The following is a 14,994-nucleotide window of genomic DNA, read 5'->3' on the forward strand; positions in this document are numbered from 1 at the left end:
TGATTACTGAAATGCTCTTTTCATGTAGTCTTTAATTTCAGTATTTGATATCTGGATGCAGTAACAGTGCTTGCTTATTTAGGCCGGCTTCCAGAAATGAAATAGGGAAATGGTTTGTGTTTGAAAAAGGTCTTCAACGTGTTAAAACATATAGGGGTCATTGAATAATTTAAGGGATCATTTCTCAGTTAAAGCCTTACTTTCCATTTAGACTAAAGTGTCCTATCCTGAGAGAAAGAACTTGTTATCTTGATGTTTTGAGACGAGACTCCTGTTTATAGTTAGAGCCTGGCCAAATCCTAACCTTGGAAAAGCTGTGTGTCGGTGTGTGTGTTAGTCTTCTTGGTTACAAGTTAATGAACCACTGGCATTGTTGGAGATTGACTGAGTTGTTGTTCGGGACATGTTGGCGCCTAGCAACCCAAATCTGCAACCTGGAGGGTCACGACGTGCCTGACTTCAGGGTCTGAGCGTCAGCTGCATAATCTATGGAGATATGCTTCAGTCTATCTGTATATGTGTGGAAAATTACTATGTTTATCTATTTCTTAGCCAATCAGAATCATTCAGCCTGCAAGTAGCTTAGAACTTGGAAATGGTATAACTGCTGTGATCTTTGTTACTGTAAACGGGGCGTCCTACAAACTCCTATGTGAGTCTTGAAGCTGACTTCTGCTGATGAAACTGCAAACTATCTTCAGTAAAACTTTTCTTCAATTTTTTATAATTCTGACTCTGTCTTCTTTCAAACGGTTAACCCCTAACACCTGCACCACAAGCAAGTACTTTATTACTATGAACTTTTCTGTGTGAAATTGTATTGTTTGACTGTTTACTTGTGTTTTTTAATCAGTTATTCTCTGAAAATCTTCCCTCATGCTCTCAAATCTCATTCATATTATTTTTACATGTAAAATAATATCAAAGGTTTGGCAAATTGGCGCCAATAATGCTATGCATTTTTTCTTATACCTTAATCATTCAATCATCAACACAACCCGGCCATAACACAAGAGTTCTTGTGATCTTTAGGATCTTTTCTGGGACATTTTTGGAGCTTAACAGAATATTTTTATTCAATGAAAAATATGTATCTTTCAGAAATGTGTACATTTAAAAAACAAATACCATTTTGAAAATATAAATAATAGAAACAATCACCATAAAATTACCATAACACAAAAAAGACTGTCAATATCTCATTCCCAACTAAAGTAAAATATAAATATATTTTACAAATTAAAAAAATTCTGTAAATGACATGTTACTTTTCTCAATACTCCTATTTGCTGAAAGTGATATACTCAATGGTGATTGGTTAATTATTTTACCAATGGAGGCACAAGTCTCTGCCTATGCATTTGCTTCCACCTCCCCTTCTCTATCCCCTCAGACTCGTGTTTCACAGATCCAGCACATCAAGGGAAGACGCGCACGGTGGTTAAACTTACAGTGGTGAAATTAAAGACAAGAAACACACATTCTGACATATAAAATTAATAACTGGGAATTTTATTAACATTAAATCGTCCCTCTCCCATTTTGCATGATTCTTTTGCAGGAGACAGATTTTTCTTTCTTGATCACGTCCATCAGGTCTAAAAGACAGATTAAATCAAGTGAGTTTCTATGGAATATTTTATGCAAACAACCAGCTAATCATGGTTTACTCATGCAGTTTAAAGTGACGTTCAAGACATTCTCCTGACTCTACCAATACTCTACTAACACTCTAATGAGAGTTAGTCAGACATGAAGGTACAACGTTACTTATACTCAACAGAATGTGTTAAAGGGACCATCAAAATAAAGTGAAACCATGTTTTGTAATCTTTTAAACTAGTTACATCGATCTCTTGACCCCCTCGCTTGTCAATGCAGGCGTCTGTTGTTGTTGTTCCTTCCCTTTAGTTTGGTTTTATACATAGACAGTAAAATAAATGGACACAGCGACCCCACAGACTTCAACGGAGAAAAGTGAAGTCCATTAGAAGCACTCACTTCCTGATGGCCGAGCGTACTGCACAGACTCAAACTGAGCTTGATGACGTAGATGTGACGTGAGTAACCCGTCTGACAGTTGTAAGTCTTCTAGTAGCTGTGCCGAGAGAAATCTGAATCATTCCCTTCCGAATCTCACAGAGACGGCGAGCGTGAGTAGGAGCTGTCCATGAGCTACTTTTGCTAAGTATTCTGATTAATTATTTTGCCTCCACGTCCCCCCGATTGCCTGCGAGCCTACTTTTACAAAACCGGCTTCTACGGGGCCATAGTGTAAGATACAAGGTAATGGAGCCTTTTATACATTGTCGTGTTTCTTTAGAAATAAATAATGGACAAATAGAGTCTTTAAACACCTCAGATGTAAAGTTATAATATAGAAGGTACGCTTTCCGGATGCTGGATTACCCCCTTGGTTTTATACTGGGAATAAACAGCCCAGGCCAGTGCTGCCACCTTGTGGAACAACTGATTACTGCAAAACAATGCAATTCAATGTGCGACCTGCGTGGCAACGTTAAATCAGGTGGCGCACGTTCTTTACTGATTGATTTTGTATCACATGCACTGTATGCAGACCCTTGTGTACACATATAAACCAATATACACTTGATTAACAGAAATAATCTTGAAGCGTCTCTCTCATCTCTGTATCTTAAAGGGGTGGTTTACTGCTTTTTTTCTTTGCATGATTGTGTTTATGGGGTGCAATATAACATGTCTTCGTTTTTTTTTTTTTTTTTTTGTCTTATTTTTCATAAATTTCACCTTTATTGTAAGCCGCTTTCTCCTCTGTCATTTGAACGACCGGTTGACTTCCTGATTATATGAAAACACTCCCTCGGAAACAGGCAATGGGCTCAGATTGGTTAGTTGGGCAGGTGTGTTGTAATTGGCTAAACTGTGTAGTGCACGTTGTCCGGAAACTTCACGCCCATTACCTTTACGGGCGAACGTTGCATGTGCTCCGGTCAAATGTAAATAATGGTGTCAATACTGCCGTATCAGTTTGAGCCAGAATCAGACCCAGAAAGCGGCAATGAAGAGAGTCAAGCAACCTCCGCAAACACGGCTCTTACAAAACGTTTCTGAATGGTACATTTTTTATTATTATTATTATTCTATTCTAATCTACTATTATTATATATGAATTTCGATATGCTGTTACTTGAAAATGCTACTGCTGCTTGTTAGCTTTTGAGATACGGTTTTCTCCTGATTAAACATTTAATATAACTAAATAAATGACTGAGTAATACCGTTTTTTAAAGTTATTGTTTTAACTTTTTTTACTTTATACACGTTTGTCTTATACACACAAAATAGCATCGAACTAACTGGCTATAAACAAACAGCGTTGGCATTGGTTTACGTTCCTGATCAAATCGATCGTCACAAAATATACATGGAAAATACATTTACAAAATTAGTACATAATTACAAATTCAGGTTCAAAATGTTTGTACGCGTTTGTACGTGTAAGTGGCTACTAAAGCCAGCGCTGGCATTTGTTTACGTCCTTGATAAAACTAAAACATTACGTCTGAAATTATACATGCAAATACATTTAAAATGATTAAGTCTTACTTACAGGTTGTGGCCCAACTACTGTTGTCTCTGGTTGTATGGTTGGAACTTCTTCATGTTTTAGTAAGAGTTTCTTGTTGAATCCGGCATTGAATTCGTGGAGATTCTGGAAGCTGTAGTGTCTTCCGTAAAATGCGCAGCACAGAGAGCTATTACGATTGAAATTTTCAGGAACATAATCAAACATAAATTTGAGCCATTTTTGACGAACTACAGCGTCCGTATGAAGCCCGAACACAGAAGACCTGGCAGCTGGGTGAAAATAACACACTTTCGACGGCATGGCTACAGCTCAGTCTCCACTATAACTCTTCCTCTTCGACAAAGCCGCAGAAATATGGCCATGCCCCCTTTTTTGCATGGGTTAGTTACGTATAAAACCCAGGAAGTATCTCGTTGTAGTCCCATTCGAGTCGTTTTTGTAGGCATTAAACTTCCTGATTTTTAAAAGTCGATATCTCTGCTTACGTTGAACTTTCAGCGCAGCAACTTTGCAGATATTGTTCATGCACCAACAGCAACATTACACACTATTTAAAATGAAAAAAGTGAAATCACAATCAACCACCCCTTTAATAATCCCCATAGCAAATACAAAATTCTGAACGGATGTTTGAAAACATGAAAACACTGTTTGACATTCTTCTCCATAACAAGTCAATGTCAGAAACAGAAAGTTGTGCTGCGCTGCTTTATATAGTGCTTTATTCCTGCTTTTCCAGGAGCGCCACCTACAGCGAGAGAGTGAACTTGCATCTACTGCTATTTTTTGCATTGGTCTGAACAGAGAAAATGCATGTGAAAATCAGACTGAACTTTCGTGTTGGTGTGAACATGAGTTAGTAGATACCAATCAACCAACAAAATGTGCTCTCGCTCATCATGGCTGTTGGGAAACTAACTTACACAGAATTGTTTCTCAGCACATAAAGATGAACTACTTACCGTTATCTCAGATTGTGTTGGATGGTTACACACGTTACACATGGATCTTCATGTGTCGCTTCAGGTGACATTTAATAGAGAAAATAATTCCACACTGATCACACTTCAACTTCTCTCCAGTGTGGAGCCTCTCGTGTTTTTTCAGATTTGATGACTGACTGAATCTCTTGTCACAGTGTGAACACTTGTAAGGTTTCTCTCCAGTGTGGAGCCTCTCGTGTTTTTTCAGATTTGTTGAGTGACTGAATCTCTTGTCACAGTGTGAACACTTGTAAGGTTTCTCTCCAGTGTGGAGCCTCTCGTGTTTTTTCAGATTTGTTGAGTGACTGAATCTCTTGTCACAGTGTGAACACTTGTAAGGTTTTTCTCCAGTGTGAATTCTCTCGTGCACTTTTAAATTGTTCGCTGAAGTAAAAGTTTTCTCACACTCAAAGCACATGTACTCTCTCACACAAGTGTGTATTTTCTCATGTGCATGTAAATGTTGCCGCTGTGAAAAACTCTTTCCACACACAGAACATGAATGCGGCTTCTCCTTCATATGAACTGTCAGGTGTCTCTTCAGGCCTGATGCCCTAAGAAATGTTTTCCCACACTGATCACATGTGAACGGCCTCTCTCCAGTGTGGACCTTTATGTGTTTCTTAAGATTTTGTTTGTCTGAAAATCTCTGTTCACACTGATCACATGAGAACGGCTTCTCTCCAGTGTGAACTCTCATGTGAATCTCAAGTTTATGTTTGCTTGGGAAACTCTTTCCACACTGAGTGCAGGTTGTAGATTTCTTGGCTCTTCTTTTCTTTAAAAATGTATTTTTAGTCTTTGAGCGACTCAAAGGTTTTTCTCCAGGTTTGACATGATGTTCCTCCTCCACTTCACTCAGTTCTTCACTCTCCTCCTCCACTTCACTCAGTTCTTCACTCTCTTCGCTCTCTTCAATCAGGTCTGACATGAAAGAGAAAATTTAACTTTTATTTTCAGTACATCAAAAGGACATAAAAATGATGTAAGACTGCTACATAATATTATCATGAGGTACACCGATCTTGAAATTTTTATTTTTTAAAACAATATAGAAAAATCTTACGGTAATAAGCAGGTTTTCTACTGATACAAAGCTTAATGCTAATCGGTGAACTATCATTTTAAGTTCACAGTGTCCATATAAATTCCCAGCCTGATCTCACGGCAATTCGTACGAATTCATACGACCTCACTCGTACGATTTTTGCTAAATCGTATATATTTTACGAATTGCCCAATTCGTATGAATTCATACGAATGACCTACCCCTGACCCCGCCCCTAAACCTACCCATCATGTGGGTTTAGACAAATCGTACAAATTCGTACGAGTGAGGTCGTGGGATAGCGTTGAAATTCCACATACTGAAAGTCAAGAGTGACCGCAGCTTTAACTAGTTTTAAATTAGCAATTTTTATTAGCATTATCTGTGTCCTACATGTGTCACTCAACCCTGTTACTCCTGACATGATTTTCCTCATAGTTACTGATAAGGTTGTATTTATTATAAATAATATAAGTGTCATATTTATTGAGATAATAGTTCTTATAATAACTTTGGTAACAGAGTTGATGAATATGATCAACACTGTACAGTTTGTGTAAAAACAGAGACAATGGATTGAGATTATTTTCTAGTCCTCCCATCATGCAGCAGAAAGAGCCCAGATGATGTCACTTCCTGTGTCACAATTTTAAGAAATGCTCTGTTTTTAAAATGAGTCAAGTTTTGCTTAAGTTATGCTTACAACCCTGTCAGCCATTCTGGAAAATTAATTTACTTGTTATAGTTTGTTGTTTACTCTGTTAATTGCTAATGTAATTATAATGATAACTATATTGAAAAATGCCAAACATATTGCCAACATTGTTGCAAATAAATGTTACATAGCTCAAATATTTAGTTTGACCTGATGTTGACAAACGGTATAAAAGTGTATAAACCTCCCATTACTGACCATTTGTTGAAAACTAACAATAACATTTGACCCATTTCATAGTTGAACTGTTTATCTAAATGTGATGAAGTGCTTGAATGTTTCTAACATGAATGTTCTTCAGCATCATGAATGAAGAATAAACACCAACCTCTTTGTTCTTCAGGATCTTCAGTGTGTTTCATTCTGCAGGGTTCTGGATCACTCATGTTCTCACTGTCCTCTTTAATAAACTCAGTCTTTGCAGATTTCAGCTCTTCCTGATGCTCTGATGCTCGTCTTCACTTGCAGCTGATGGGAATTTACAGCATTTATGGGTGAATTGCAGTGGGAGGAGCTTTACTGATGATGTAATTGCTGTGGGAGGGGCTTCAATTATAGTAAATTTTAGTGGGAGGAGCTGATCTGCCCAAAATAAAAATAAAATATTTCAGTTACTGAGTTTGTTTTTATACATATATCACATATAAGCATTTATTTATGTTTGTCTGTAAAGTAACTGATGCTAATACACAACTGTTTTTTTTTTTGCGCACAAAAAGTATTCTCGTCACTCACTAAACTTATGGTCGAGCCACTGAAGTCACTTGGACTATTTTAACAATGTCTTTACTAACTTTCTGGGCCGGCAAGTTTCAATTACAATAGAAGCGTATGGAGGAGTGAGACAGCTCTCAAAAAAATTTCTTAATTTGTGTTCCGAAGATGAACGAAAGTCTTACGGGGTTGGAACAACATTAGGGAGAGTAATTACTGACAGAATTTTAATTTTTGGGTGAACTAACCCTTTAATAAATAAATACCTCAGCCTGTTGACGCCAATGAAATGAGCTTTAAGTGGCCATTTACAGGAGATCTGAAGACATCAGCATAATAAATGAGGTGAAAACAGGAACTTTTGACGTGAAATATGGGTATAACTAGCCCATTTACTGCCCTAGTACAGCAGTTGTCACTTTAAAAGTATTCATGTGAATTAAATGAGGGTCAATGGCCTTATGATCACAGTATGCTAATGCTGTGAATCTGATGCGAGGGAATTGCAGAGTGAGGACTGTTGTGTCTCTCACACCTCTAACACAAATCTGTGCCATTTGCTACACAGGACAAACATGCTTCTTCCCACTACTATGCTTGGTCTAATCTGACAGTTTATGAACTGAACAGAATTATGTTGAACTAGAGATATTAAAGTATTGTAATGTACAGTCTAGGCACAGCTGCTGAAAGATGCACTGAGGAGAATATGTTAATGTACTTCTCCTTCCGTCTTTAGGTTTCGGTGTTGATATTGCAATCATCTTTAACAATCCCTTGCTATGGGTATAATAAGAAAAGGAATGTTTTCCTATACAGTATGTTGTCCCATTCTACAGTGTTTGACCGTTAAAAACAGATTCCTGACTTTCAGTGTGGCGATGTAGGAGAATGCAGCAGAACGGACGGTCTTCTGATTTTTTCCTTTTCATACACACTTTTTGCATTGAATTTCACTTTTAAAAGCCACTTTAAAACCAATTAAACAACTAAGGAAGAGTTTACAAACTATCCGGTGCACAATGAGTAACATCAATCCTAAACAGAGAAGTGCAGCGTGTATATGAGTCTGGAAGTTTGGGTGTAGATGAATCTTCAGAGTCTACCTTTATTTGAGGACGCTTAAGTCCCAGATTATCACGAGAGAGCTGATTTGTAGCACTCAGTGCAGTTCCCTGGAACTCGTCCTGTGAGAAGTTTCCTTTGCTCTGGCCATCAAGGTTGTCAACATCATAAGTGGTAAAGACATGCTGACGAAGATTAGTAGGAAGAACAATGAACACTGTGCGTGCCAGTGACTGTTTCACTTCCATGTTTCATTTATATGACACAGAGAGCCCTTGTGCATGTGCTTCATCGATGTCCCCTTTCCGGCATCCACTTCCATGCAATTTCAGGCAATCAAATTGAGGCAAAATCTCAGTCCTTGCTATGGCAAATTGTTGCTGGACACACTGTTTGAGCAAAGTTCTGTGTTGAGATTGCCCCATATGAAATACCCAGGGGCGGATTAAGGTGGTCAGGGGCCCCTAGGCTGCTCTTTGTGTGAGGCCCCCCCCTAAAAATGTATTTAGTGCCATGCATGGTCCACACGCAACTACGATGAACTGGCATACACACATTGGCCCTCATTTATCATTCTTGCGTAGAAACGGGCGAATATGTTGGCGTAAGAGAGAGCCAACACTACAATGTTTCCTTTAAATTCCTTCAAGTGGTGGCCAATTCACATCTACCCAATCACCTACTTGTTTTTTTTTTTCTTTGTTTTTTTTTTCTTATGGGCCAATTAGGGTCTTTTTTTGTTCGCGGCGCGGTTATGAGTTTGTTTTTCTTCAAAAAAAAAAAAAAAAAAAACTTTTAATGTATTCTAATTTGTCAAGAATTATAAAAAATCGTCAATAAGCTCATACTTTGTGCTAAAATAGTCTAAATGTTTAGTTTTAAGAACAATTTTAAAAAGCTGGTTATGTCCATTTTGATGTTTCTGTGCAAGTTCAGCAGACAGTGAGGTTCGGGTTTGTTCCGATCAGAGCTCGTGAGCGGAGAGCACATTTCTGAATATTCCGCTCCGCTCGCTCATTCCGCAGGGTCGCTCGCTCAACCCAGAAGAATGGCCTGCTGCCTGGATCGAAAATATGTGGAATAAGGGCTGCTTCCGACAAAAAAAATTTCTAGTCGACTAGTAGTTGTTCATTTAAGCCATTCGTGGACAAATCGCCCCCTTTACATTAATTTAATTACTTAGGCTATATAACCTATAAGAGCGTTTACATATAGCCGCATTCAAGCGCACGAACGCACGCATAAAGCTTGCCACAAAGAACCGGTAAAAGTAATGATTATGAATGTGTCTAAAAAGCAAGATGACATTTGCAAAGATGAAGTTGACGATGCGGATTCGCCATGAGCGCCAGAGAGAAATGCACATTTCAGATGACATATTCAGAGAGTAGCCTATTTCTTTTGGTTTTGAATATTTTCGAAACATTTCAAGCTTTCTATAATAGATAGCCTATATTTCTCAAATCTGTGAGGCACAAGCTGAATTTCGGCGCCCTCCAGTTCACGTGCAATGCAAGTGATCGTGTTGGCGCCTTATTACATTGTCTGCTATATATTTTCTTCTTATCTATTAAATACAGGCAATTGGTTGATAAAACATTGATCAAAATTAAGATACAATTTATACAAAACGAAAATCTTTTAAAAAGAGACTTTCTACAAAACAAGACTCAATGAAGTGGTCAAAATCATGTTTTACCCACTCCATGTCTCCAGACATTGCGCATCTCATGATGTATAATATCTTTCTCATGCTGCATGCTCACTTTCATAATCAACATTGATTAAATTAAAAAACATAATGACGTCAAATATTTTCTAACCCAGCCCTCGGCCCCTGTTGCAACAGTCGTTGTTTAGGTAGGCTACCTTAAACGCGCACACAGTCTCAGAGTCATCGCTGCAACCAGGAAATGAAGAGAGCTGAGATCCACATCACCAAGCACATCTTCGTCTCTGCCACCCCAGGATGATAGCGCGGCCGTTGCTAGGAGGGCGCCAGCGCCTCTGCCTTTCAGCGCCTCTGCCTTTCAGCGCCTCTGCCTCGCGAGTGGATGATAGCTCTGAAGACGCCTAGCAATGGTATACCTTTAGTGGTAGACTAGTATACCTTTAGTTAAGTTATACCTATGAGTCTTCGTAGCGCGCTAAGAGACAGCGTTATCGGGAAACGCAGCTCAGGTATGATGCGTAATGGAGATTCCAAAGCACTCTTCTTTGGTCAGAACCACAGAGAGCGATCGCGGATAGGTCCGTCCTATGCACCGAAACTTTTTACAATGCAACAAAATATTTAAAGAGCATCAAGCTATTAAAATCTATATTATCTATACGCACAGATAATATAACAGGCCTATCAGTCAGTAATTTTTATTAGGTTAAACAGTGATTCGATAAGGTTTTTAATTTAAGGCCCACCCACAATTGGTCTGGCCCATTCAAAACTGGAATCCTGGCGCCGTGCCTTTGCGCTTAAGTAAATAAAAAAAATAAAAAATAAAAATTGTCTGGCCAATCCGAGGCCCCTGCACACGTGGGGCCCCTAGGCTGCAGCCTAGGCAAGCCTGTGCATTAATCCGCGCCAGGAAATACCAAATGAAGTTCTATGCTCTACGTTGACTTTACTAGTTACAGCTTCACCGTCACCACCTTTTTTTAACCTTTTGTTTAGAAAATCTCCCAGGGCTCTATTTTCTTCTTCTCTTTTCTTTCCTTTTCTGAGCACCGGACTTGTCCTGAGCGGACATTTTGAGCGTACTGAACTTCAATGACAACATCAAATTTTGATCAGTGGCCAAACCATTTTTGTGTTGGGGTTCTTGACCACTATGGGGTTCTTGACCACTATTTCAAGGACAGTTAGGAAGAAAACAAACAAAAAGCTTTTATGTAACTCAAATATAACACATTTTTTTCCACAAATAGGCCTATTTAAAAAAATTGTTTTGCATAGTAGGATTGTTTTGCATTGACTTCCATAGTAGGAAAAAAATATACTATGGAAGTCAATGGGACCCAAAAACTGTCTGGTTACTGATATTCTTCTAAATATCTTCCTTTCTGTTCAGCAGAAGAAAAAAATTCATACAGCTTTGAAACAACATGAGGGTGAGTATATGATGACAGAATTTTCATTTTAAAGTGAACTATTCCTTTAAGCATTGCCCACACATCCTCATTATGAGCAGTCTTTCTCAGCAGAGCCTTGAGAGGTACGTACTGGAAATGCGCACCATGTCGTTCTGTTTGATCCAGCGGAATTTGTACAGGTGCAATGTATTCAAGTTCATCTTCACAATAGTGCTCAAGCATCCATTCACTACTGATCTGTTGAAGGCATTCATCAAACATATTTTGCTGATCAAGTAGTTCAGATAAGTTGTAATCGGCATCCTTGTTTACAGAAAAGATGGTGTTAAAATTTAGAGAACAATGTGCTATCACATACATTTTCTTAATATGGGGATAAACAATTAATCATGATCAGGATCTAATATGGGTAGAAGAATGTCAATGAGATTTATAGCAGTGGTTCTGCAAGCCTGTTATTTTTGTACTGATTTTAATCTTTTTTTTTTTTGCCATATATTTGTCCTCCGATTACACACAAGCTCCTCGGCGCCGCGTTTGCGGGACTCATGTTTCGCGCTGTAGGGGATTTTAAAAAAGTGACGTGAGTGGAAGGGCGGCGCCGGGGCGCGTGTGTGAGCGGGAGGCAGAGCGGCAGAGAGATGCGACAGAGTTGCGAAATGGCTGTTATTTCAAATAGCGCGCAGCATATTTTAAACTAATCGGTTAACTGGTTTCAACCGGCTAATGAGGCTCGGTGGTCGGTTAAGAACATTTTTTGTTTTCGCCATCCCTACCCCAGACCTGCTTGGTTTACAAATATTCGTCAAAATGTCTTCCTAGTGTTCATCAGAACAAAGAAAATGATATAGGTCAGACAATTTGCGTAACTGATGACAGAATGTTAATTTTTGGGTGAACTATCTCTAAAAAAATGTGTAATACAGCCAATTATATCAGGGTTTCCGCGGGGTTGTAAAAGGTAGTAAAAGGTAGTAAATTAAATTATGCCAAATTAAGGCCAGTAAAAAGTAGTAAAAAGTAGTAAACGTCATCTGACGAGGTAGTAAATTTTCGAAGCCCCATCTTACTGGGTCTATATCATGGGTGTCCAAACTTCGGCCCGCGGTCCAGTTTTTATTGGCCCGCAGCCAGGGTCCGAAATTAACACCCGCCAAACGCTATCCGCCCCACTGGCGGGTGAATGTTCATCATACCAAAATAGTAATAAAAAAATATTACAATTGCCTTTTGTAATGTTATGATGCCTGGAAATTAGTTAAAATCTCCTGCGAATCTAGAGCGAGCGAGCGAGCAAAAGCGCGCATGCAAACCGTGTAGCGAGCGCACGGCAGAGAGGGAGAGACCTTGCGAGTGTGTCTCTCTCTCTCTCTCTCTCATGCAGTGGTGACGCGTTCATATAAACGGCACCTAAACGCTGTAAAAAAAAAAATTATGACATTTTAATTGTTTATTAATAAACAAGTGTTTCTGTGTCAGCTGCAAAGATGAAGTTGACACTGACTCGCGATCTTCGCAGTAGTGAACGCGCCGGAGAAAAATGCATTTCTTACGGATTAGCCTATAGCCTACTTTTATTTAGTTTTGAATGGTTCTGTTTAAAAGTAGAAATTTCAAGCTTTCTGTAGATAATAGATATAGGATATTTCTAATTTGTTTAGGTCTGTGAGGCGAGTAGCCTAGGCTACCTATACGCTGAGTTTCGGTTCATGTCTGAACGTGTTGTGATTATACAAAATAATGAAACATGGATTAAAATTAAGATAAAATTAATACAAAACGAAATTCGTTTCAAAGAGAGGCTTTGTGTTTTCTGTTTTATGTCTCTGTGAAAGTTTTAAAAGCATCCTTACCTTAATGGAGAACGAACGGTTAGGCTATAACATGTTTTTTTCCTCAAATGCAAACACGAAATAAAAGACAAAATACTTTTTTTAAAAAGACTGTTTTTGGGGGAAAAATATGGATTTATAGCTTTTGAAAAAAAATATGGATGGATTAATAGCGCTTTGGAAAAAAACATGGATGGATTTATAGCGCTTTGGAAAAAAATCTGGATGGATTTATAGCGTTTTGAAAAAAAATTTTGGATGGATTAATAGCGTTTTGGAAAAAAATATGGATGGATTTATAGCGTTTTGGAAAAAAATATGGATGGATTTATAGCGTTTTGAAAAAAAAAAAGTAAGTTATTTGTTTATTAATGAAATACTGTTATTATAGTGTACAATTGCACTTTATTATTACACATTGTGTAGCTGTTCATTCTAAAGGTCCAGTCTGTCTTCTAATTTTTATGTAATTGTTACTCTTTGACATATTGAGTAAATCCTATGGACCAAGGCCTGTTGTGATATCTTGATTAATCCAAGTCCTATGGTAGAGTTCCCTCTTACTTGAATGTAGCTCACTCACTTGCCCTAACACACATGCACACTCACATACACCTACAGAACCTCTCCTGACTTTTGTCTTTCTCGCTCTCTCTGGTTCTCTATCTCTCCCTCCCAGTGTTGAAATTAAGTTATAATTGCCTCATTAAATTGTGATTAAATATGTTATTAATTCATTTTGGAAAGATATTTCATGTCTTTACTTGTCACTTTACTTAACACTTAACACTGCACAGTTGAAGTTTGAAGCCGTGTTGGTAGTAAAAATATTGTGATGGTAGTAAAATAGGTGGTAAAAAGGTAGTAAATTCAATTTAAGAATCTCTGTATAAACCCTGTATATACATGTATAACGTTATAACGTTATACCGTTAAGTTTTCTGCGTTCAAAACGGTTATACTGGTTGTACGTTAGATGGCGCTATGGAGAAATTTTCCCTGAGCAATTGTGCAAAAATAACACTAGGGAGTTTGATTAAAATCTTCAATTTAGTTTTATATATTTCTTTATTTTAACTCGACATTAAAATGAAACTGAATAACGTTAATTAGCTAGAATTAGTAATGAATTTTATTTGAGAACCACTGATGTAAATAATTTAAAAGAATATAGCTTAGGCCTTATATCCATAAGCCAACTAAAAATACCTTTTATTACCTTATTGTTACTAAAATAAAAATGAGGAGGTAGAGGTAAAAACAAACAAAACAAATATAAACCACAAATTGTTCGGTTTTTTTCTTACCTTTTTTCAATGTTCTGAATCCAATCAATTTTGCGATCTTACTGTCGATAGAAGAGTCACAAAATGAGCTCACTACACTCATTATATTATCGTAATTAAATTATTAATGTATTGTTATTAATTATTATTGTTACAATTATAGTGGCTAAACATTGTGTGTTCTGATTTTTTTGTGGAAACAAATACATTGTTACAATTTTCAAAACTTTTAATAATAATAATAATAATAATAATAGGTAGGCTATGCATGTTATTAACCTACTATTAATATATAAAAACAAATATAAAAAAGATAGTAGGCTAATCAGAACAGTATTATGCATAATTGATATATTACTACTGTCATTTTTGCTATAAGAATCCAAGAGTAATTAATTTATAGCGTAACGTTTCAATAGATTAGGCCTATATCTGTATCAAAAAAATTTATAAAAATATAGATAGATAGATAGATAGATAGATAGATAGATAGATAGATAGATAGATAGATAGATGGATAGATAGATAGATCTCTGCTCTCCTTCCAGTGATCTACAGGAGCACTTTCACAGATGTCCCTGATGATTTCTCTCACATCTCTCATTACATCAATGTCTTTGATTGGAGGAGTGTCTGTGAATATCTTCTTCACACTCTGTCCCCAAAACAAATTAAACTCTTTCTTCAGTG

At 37.5% G+C, this 14,994-nt stretch overlaps 2 protein-coding genes across 3 annotated transcripts in view; one reads left to right on the forward strand and one right to left on the reverse strand.

Annotated features, from left to right (window-relative positions):
* The window catches only part of LOC309509052 (uncharacterized protein), a gene marked incomplete at its 3' end in the record, with an annotated part of 274,663 nt that overhangs the window by 53,318 nt on the left and 206,351 nt on the right, over positions 1 to 14,994 (forward strand). The window lies entirely within an intron of this gene.
* On the reverse strand, positions 993 to 10,708 carry LOC309501921 (uncharacterized protein). 2 transcript variants are annotated; one of them, XM_082174206.1, is made up of 4 exons: positions 8,138 to 10,708; positions 6,646 to 6,785; positions 4,534 to 5,478; positions 993 to 1,598 (listed from the first exon to the last, which is right to left on the reverse strand). In XM_082174206.1, exons 2-3 carry the CDS (start codon positions 6,701 to 6,703, stop codon positions 4,568 to 4,570), a joined length of 969 nt encoding a protein of 322 aa, XP_082030332.1. In that variant the 5' UTR covers positions 6,704 to 6,785; positions 8,138 to 10,708; the 3' UTR covers positions 993 to 1,598; positions 4,534 to 4,567. The 2 variants fall into 2 exon arrangements, with proteins under 2 accessions (XP_082030332.1, XP_082030331.1); XM_082174205.1 differs by having other exon boundaries at positions 6,646 to 6,899.

The sequence above is a fragment of the Leuciscus leuciscus genome, assembly GCF_965113295.1.
Source record: "Leuciscus leuciscus genome assembly, chromosome: 1".
NCBI classification, from domain to species: domain Eukaryota; kingdom Metazoa; phylum Chordata; class Actinopteri; order Cypriniformes; family Leuciscidae; genus Leuciscus; species Leuciscus leuciscus.